This window comes from Triticum dicoccoides, chromosome 6B (genome assembly GCF_002162155.2).
Source record: "Triticum dicoccoides isolate Atlit2015 ecotype Zavitan chromosome 6B, WEW_v2.0, whole genome shotgun sequence".
Classification (NCBI taxonomy): Eukaryota; Viridiplantae; Streptophyta; class Magnoliopsida; order Poales; family Poaceae; genus Triticum; species Triticum dicoccoides.
The window spans coordinates 374,403,433-374,410,745 of NC_041391.1; the positions used below are offsets into that span (position 1 = coordinate 374,403,433).

The window sequence follows — 7,313 nt, forward strand, 5'->3', positions numbered from 1 at the left end:
TCCCAAACATAATTTGAAATGTGAACAAAAAGAAAACAAAAGGAGAAGAAAAAAGAATTGAAAAATGAAATAAAGAAACAGAAAAATGAAGAAAGAAAAAGGAAAAAACAGGAAAAACAACAAAGAAAAAACAAACAGAAAAAACCAGTGAAAACACGGTTCAAGAACCTTCTAGAAGGTTCCCAAAACCGTTCAGGAACCCTCCAGAAGGTTCCCAAAACCGGAAGCTGCAGCGCCAGCGCTATCTCCTATCTGGGCCGGCCCATCTTGATCGCTATCGCTAGCTCTCTGTGCGAAGCCTCGACAATCGACGCAGCGAGCGTCCAATAGGATTTTCCGTCTAGTAGAATTAATAGTACTACTATATTTCCCGGGCGGACGACGTGGCCCGCCTCGCAGCGCACATAGCCGCAGCCACCAAAGCCATGGCCGTTATCCTCCAAGGCTCCGCCGCCTTCCTCCCGCCCTACAAAACCCCCCAAACCCACCCAAGCCACCCGCCGCGGCAGCATCCATTCGCCTAGTCATGCAGATGCAGATCATCACCCTCCGCGCCAGCCCCTCCGCCCACCGCCTCGTGCCGCCGCTGGCGTCGGCCAGCTCCTCGAACCTCTCCGCCGGCCGATGCTTCCTCCTGCGGCCTTCCCACTCCCGCTGCCGGCGGCCCCGCTCCCTCAGGGCCTCAGCTTCCCTTGAGCAGGAGGTCAAGGAGCGCGCCGACTCCCCGTCTCCGTCTGGTAAGTGAAATCTTTGCTTGCTTCCTTCTTCCTCGGCACGACTGGAAACCCGGAATTCAGATTCAGGGACGAAACGGTGGCATGATACCGGGAACAAACTGAGGTAGTTCAGTGCGCGAGGCTGTTGAGTGCCTTGTAAGTGATTTTTTTAGGCTGGTCATAGTGGAGAGTAGCGTATATATACTAGTCTCATGATACTAGTTTATGATAATATGATACTACATCCATAGTCATAGTGCAAAGTAGTACTCCCTCCGTTCCTAAATATAAGTATTTGTAGAGATTCCACTATGAACCACATACGAGTGTATATAGATGCATTTTAGTGTATATTCACTCATTTTGCTCCGTATGTGGTCCATAGTGGAATCTCTCCAAAGACTTATATTTAGGAACGGAGGGATTATCATAGATGGTCTTATTTATTGCCATGCATGACACATAGTAGCATAACATTAATTATGATACGGTATCTACCTATGTTACTACTCCCTCCGTCCGGAAATACTTGTCAGAGAAAATGAATAAAAATGGATGTATCTAGAACTAAAATACATCTAGATACATGCATTTCTCCGACAAGTATTTCCGGGCGGAGGGAGTACTACCCCTCTCTCTTCTTTAATTGTCCGCGACATAAGCATGTTTGCGAGTCCCAAGTATATGATACTAGTTATGTTACCCCCACTATGGCCAGCCTTAGGGGACCCTGTAAGTGATTTCGCAGAGTGTGTCAATGATGATTTTCATGTGCCCACCAGTTTGGTGACACGGACTGAAATGAGCCTGTAATGTGCAAGCGATGGTTAACTTTGTCTGCATGGCTCCAGTGTTTTCTGGTCATGTAATAAGTGGAGGAGTGAGCACCCTGTTGCTTTAGAATTGGAGAGGAGACGCTCATTTGTGTCAGCGCACAGATGTGGCGATCGTGGCTTTACACACCGATAGCTCCTAAGCGCTAACCGATATCACCCGCCATTCGCCCCTCTCGCGTCGCTCCCGCGGCGGCCCAGGGGGGAAACCCTAGCGCCGCCGGCCCCGCGCCCCTCCTCCCTCCTCTCCTCCTCGCCGCCGCCGGGCAAAGCCCGGTCGGCGTCGGCGGCGGCGGGACCCTGTCTCCCCTCTGCTGGTGGGCTCGTCGCGGGCGGTCTCCTCGGCGGGTGGCGGCGCGCTGGCGGCGGGGCGCGACGGCGGGCTCCTGTGCGTGGCCCATGGCCGCTGTGGCCCCTGGGGATCACAGGGATGGCTGCGCGTGGGCGTGCCCGTGGTGCCTGCGGTCCTCGATCTGCCGCGGCCAGATCTGGTCGCCGGCGTCTCGGGTGGTGCTCCGGCTGGTCTTCGCGGTGGGGACAGCTTCTGGTGGTGGCGCTGGTTGTCGGTGTGGTCGTGACACGGCGATTGGACTCGACGGCGGGGTGCGGGGGGTAGAGGTAGCTCTGGTTGGTGGTGGCGGCGGGGACGGCTGGTCTCTTGCCAGATCCGACCGGATCTGGCGTTGGGGGTCGGCCGGCGGCCCGTGGCACCGGTGGTGCGTGCCGGGCGGCTCCGGCGCTTGGAGCTCGCCGGGAGACGTGGGTAGGGCAGCGGCCGGGCGTGGCCGCTGCTTTGGCCGTAGGCGGCGGCGTGGGGAGGTCCGGCGGTGGTGGCCGGTGGCCTCCCGGTGGCGTGACGGCTTCACGGTGGCTCGACGGTTCTGCCCGCGGCAGCGGCCGGCTTCTCTGGCGTCAACTCATCTGCGTTCGGACCGTCTCGACCTTCGCCCCATCTCCTCGTCGCCCGAGCGCGACTCCCTTCAAAGGGCTGGTGCGGTCCACCGCTCGTCTCGCGCCTGGTGCAGCAGGACCGAGCTCGTCTCGCGCACGGTGCAGTAGGATTGACCTCGTCCCCCTCTCTGTGCTACAGGTCCGAGCTCGTCTCGCGCTCGGGGCAGCAGGACGGGTCGGTGGATGCTAGTCTTGGCCGGCCTATTGGGTCTCGACGCTGGGGGTCGCCCAGGGGTGCGAAAGCTGGGACCTTTCCGCTCGTCTCTTTCGCTGGGGTTGCGACAGGTCTCGGGTGAGGTGGTGTCAAGGTCTTGGATGCCGGGGCGGCGGCCTTGGTGGTGGCAGCACGGTGCTCTTGGGCGGAGCCCGTGCCTTGGTGCTGCCCGGGCCGTGTGGGCGGCGTGGTGGTCGGGGTATGGTGTTCGGTGGCGGTGGGTGTTGGCCGAGGTGAAAACCTGTTCTATCTTCGGACGGACCGGCGGCGGCGAAGATCGTTCCCTTCTTGGAGGCGTCGTCGGGGTTCTCATTGCCCGTCATGCGGCTCTAGGGGAAACCCTGATCCTCGGATTGGGCGGTGGCGGCGCTCCGGTGCCGTGCCCTTCCCGAAGGCACCGCCTTGGAGCTCATGGAGCGTCATATGTAGCTTCATCTCCTCGTCGTGGTAGTGCTAGGGGTGGTGTTGCTGCGCTCAGCGCCTATGTATCCTGCTCTGGGTGTGTGCGTGTGTTGCGGTGGCGTGTGTTTGTACTGGATGCTTGATGATCGGTGCTTTATATATAAAGCGGGGCGAAAGCCTTTTTCGGTAAGCGCTAACCAATGACGGTGCAAGGTTCTGATGTTTTTTCTAATGTTAGATTGAGTTTGTTGAAATAATAATTTATGTAAAATACATGCACACTTGGGCCTTTCTACGTCGAAATTCATCTTCATCTGGATACTTGGTACTTTAGTTAAAAAAAAGTTTGACTTGCTATCATTTCGGTAAGCGCTAACCAATGACGGTGCAAGGTTCTGATGTTTTTTCTAATGTTAGATTGAGTTTGTTGAAATAATAATTTATGTAAAATACATGCACACTTGGGCCTTTCTACGTCGAAATTCATCTTCATCTGGATACTTGGTACTTTAGTTAAAAAAAAAGTTTGACTTGCTATCATCAGAACCCACTGCTTATGCGTTCTCCATGAAATTTTCCTACGTATATTGACTTCACTTCTTTTTGGATGATGCTAATTTATATACTTCACTGGATTATTTAGCAGGGGCGAGTAGTCAAGCAACTAGAAGAGATGTGAGAAATATTGCAATTGTTGCTCATGTTGATCATGGGAAGACAACTTTGGTGGATTCAATGTTAAGACAATCCAAGGTACATCCCAGAAGTACTATGTTTTGCTCTGTGAGGTTAATTTACTTCAAGTAAGTTGGCTGCGAATTAAATTTCTCAGTGTTGGAAGCTTTATTTAGAAGTAAGCACACTTTGCAAATATAAGACAAGCTCTTCCCACATATGGCCATACTATTGTTCCGTTTGACTCCTTGATATTTGATCTTGTTTGGTTTGTTAGTATAATACTAATAGAACTGATTTTTTGGTCTGGTCTTGGTGGGTTGCTTTCACATTGTTTGTATGGGCTCTAAATTATTGCTCTTTACTCTTTGTTCAGTCTGGTAGGTTCATAGAACTGGTTTGAGTGATCACAAACATGGTGAGTTGTTTAGAGTCCCATTGGTGCTGTGGAGGCTACTCCTATACCCACCTGAAACTGTTGTGCATACTTATTTACTTCTGGTTGTGTGGGATTTCTCCACAAAATGTCTGCGTAACTTTTGTTTGCTGTGTCATTCTTCAGTTTACCTCCTATCCTGTATTGTGACACAAAATTGCAGGCTTTAGTAATATTAAGAGCTGTGCTCAGATATGTTTTATTTTTGTGTGACTTATTTCTGTTGAATCACCATGTTGTAGCACAAATCTAGAGTGTATTTACTATGAAATTTTCAATCGTCTTATTACCCTGAATGTTTACCTTATGCAGGTTTTCCGAGACAATCAAGTTGTGCAGGAAAGGATAATGGACTCTAATGATCTGGAGAGGGAAAGAGGAATTACTATACTGAGCAAAAATACATCAATAACCTATAAGGGTACTAAAATCAATATAATTGATACTCCTGGGCATTCAGATTTTGGTGGGGAGGTGGAACGTGTTCTCAACATGGTGGAAGGAATTCTCCTAGTGGTACTATGCTACTAGCTACTGTTTTGTTTTTATTAAATAGCATGTTTCTTATTTAATGCCTATGACCTTTTTGAGGACACATATTTGAATTCCTATGAGCATTACTGTAGCTGTTCAATCTTCCACTGCATGTCTCCCTAGATCCTGTCAAACATATTTTCCAAATAGTGTCTGGCGTCACTTTTTTTTTGAGAGAAGTGTCTAGCGTCACTTGAGGCAACATGTGAACGACCATCTGATTCATTAAGCCTTTCTCCTATGTAGGTTGATTCTGTGGAGGGACCTATGCCACAAACAAGATTTGTTCTGAAGAAAGCTCTAGAATTTGGACATGCTGTTGTGGTAGTTGTAAACAAGGTTGACAGACCTATTGCTCGTCCAGAGTTTGTAGTTAATTCAACGTTTGAGCTATTTATCGAATTAAATGCAACAGATGAACAGGTGAGGAGCTATGCCTGGATTGTTATTCATTTAACTTATTCTTTTTTGAGTATTAGGTTTTAACACTGGTCATATCCTAGTACTCATGTTTTTTTTTTGCCAACAATAGTGTGATTTCCAAACAGTCTATGCAATTGGCCTCAAAGGAAAGGCTGGGATCTCCGCAGATAATCTGGCTGATGATCTTGGACCCCTTTTTGAGGCTATTCTTAGATGTATACCTGAACCACGCATTGAGAAAGATGGTGCCCTCCAAATGCTTGTGAGTTATAAAGTTTGTCGTTTATACATCTTTCATGTATCATCTGCAATGCTTGATTTTCTATGATTATGCTGGATTACATTTACACAATACCTCCTAAGCTATAATACTATAAATTGGGTCTGCCTCCTTGAAGATCCACTCCCGTTGTATCTTTCTTTTCTTTCTTAGTTTGTAGCTTTGTTTTCCTCTTAGAGTGCTGTATAGTCTTTTCTTTTACTCTTTCTTTGGTTCCCCCCCCGTGAGGAACTTTGTTGTTTCTTCCTGTTCTTTATTAATAAAATGCTGTGGGGTGTAAGCCCTGCAGTCTTCAAGGTAAAAAAAAATATAGTTGTATTTTCATCTATTATGAAGCATACGTTTGAGATGCTTCAATCCATTCTATGGGAAGGAATACATATATTCTAAGATGCTCAAAGCCATGTTATGGAAATTAAGTTATGTATGTTTGAGATAGCTGAAATTTTACATTCTCAATGAAGAAAAAAAAATGTTTGTACTCATGGAGAGCTAATGTCGCTTGTACCATAATTCATGTTTAAGTTCAGGTCAACATGATTGATATCACATGCACATTTACATAATTCTGTTACAAGTATGCCATTGCTATTTTGAAGTCGGAGAAACTTACCATGCACACTATGTCAGTACCTTCCTTTGAAATATTCTGGAGAGAATATAGAGCAGCTCTCATAGTCCTGAATCATGCTCTATATTCCATATTCACTGACTTATTTCTGTTGAAATTTACCATGCATTATTTCACGCATTGCTTCCTTTTTTTTGACAATCAAAGGTATCTCTTTATTTATTGGAAAATAAGGTTACATCATTGACTAAAAGAGATACATTTGAGGGAGGAGGAACATCTATCCATGTGCTAGAATCATCATACTTAGCAAGCTGGGCAAGTGTTCATGAGCAATCGTATTTGCCTCTCGGTTCTCATGTTCGAAGGAAACTTTCACAAACTCTCTGGACATGAAGTAGCAATCATTGAAGATCACTGCTTCATTAGCCGCAGCATGCATGTCACTCTTCACAGCCTCAATCACTTCAGTGCTATCAGAACTAATAGTCAACCTGTTGCATCTCAACCCTTCGGCCAGCAAGAGGCCCTCCTTCTTTCTTTGTTAACATGGTCGAGCTATCTTCCTTTGAAATATCTCACGAAAATTGGTTTCATGAATTCCCAACATATTTTGATGGTCATGAGTAATATTAGTAGTTATATTTCACCGCTTCCAATTCTGCACTCAATTGCTCATTTATATACAGGTAACTAGTACCGAATATGATGAACATAAAGGAAGGATAGCAATTGGACGACTGCATGCAGGAGAACTAAAACGAGGCATGGAAGTGAAGGTATGATTTTGATCAATTCGTTTTTCTGCATGATAACATAAGCAAAAATATTCTAACACCTATAAGGAAGAGTGTCCCACCATGGGCAGGCACAAGTTTAGGGATAAATAAACTAATCCTGGCGCAACAGAAAATGAAAGGGTAAAGTTTCTACGTGCCATCACAATTGTTGCGGAGTTGCGAATCACCATTGATAATAAGTTTGCCTTCAGTTGCATATACCCAATGTTCAAAAATTTACCCTTGCTGAAAGGTTGTCGCCTAGCTCTTGGTGATTAAAACATAGGAAATAGAGGAGAATTAAGTCCTAGTTTTTTTTGTTTGCATTGTTCTCTCCTGAGCAGGCTTATTGCTCACCAGAGAATGCCTATTTCTCACTGTGGTTGTCGATTCCTTGCTGGAGAATGCCTAATTACCTATTCCTCACCGGGGTTGTCAATTCCTCGCCGAAGGACTACCACTCAGTCCTCATCTGAGAAGGCCGATTTTTCACCGCCGA

General features: G+C 46.9%; 2 protein-coding genes across 4 annotated transcripts in view; both read left to right on the top strand.

Moving 5' to 3' along the window:
• Positions 1 to 492: 492 nt before the first annotated feature.
• The window catches only part of LOC119324177 (putative elongation factor TypA-like SVR3, chloroplastic), a 34,260-nt gene continuing 27,439 nt past the window's right edge, over positions 493 to 7,313 (top strand). The window contains exons 1-6 of one of the 2 annotated variants that reach the window (XM_037597941.1): positions 493 to 737; positions 3,760 to 3,869; positions 4,540 to 4,743; positions 5,008 to 5,184; positions 5,294 to 5,446; positions 6,725 to 6,814. In XM_037597941.1, the coding sequence (XP_037453838.1) occupies positions 527 to 737; positions 3,760 to 3,869; positions 4,540 to 4,743; positions 5,008 to 5,184; positions 5,294 to 5,446; positions 6,725 to 6,814 (945 nt within the window). In that variant the 5' untranslated portion in view covers positions 493 to 526. The remainder of the gene's footprint in view (positions 738 to 3,759; positions 3,870 to 4,539; positions 4,744 to 5,007; positions 5,185 to 5,293; positions 5,447 to 6,724; positions 6,815 to 7,313) is intronic. The other variant, XM_037597942.1, reaches the window with a different exon arrangement.
• LOC119324178 lies at positions 1,608 to 3,640 on the top strand. 2 transcript variants are annotated; one of them, XR_005156802.1, is made up of 3 exons: positions 1,608 to 2,540; positions 2,640 to 3,354; positions 3,534 to 3,640. XR_005156802.1 is itself a non-coding variant. In XM_037597943.1 (2 exons), exons 1-2 carry the CDS (start codon positions 1,949 to 1,951, stop codon positions 3,257 to 3,259), a joined length of 1,212 nt encoding a protein of 403 aa, XP_037453840.1. In that variant the 5' UTR covers positions 1,608 to 1,948; the 3' UTR covers positions 3,260 to 3,640. The 2 variants fall into 2 exon arrangements, 1 of the variants encoding a protein (XP_037453840.1); XM_037597943.1 differs by having other exon boundaries at positions 2,640 to 3,640.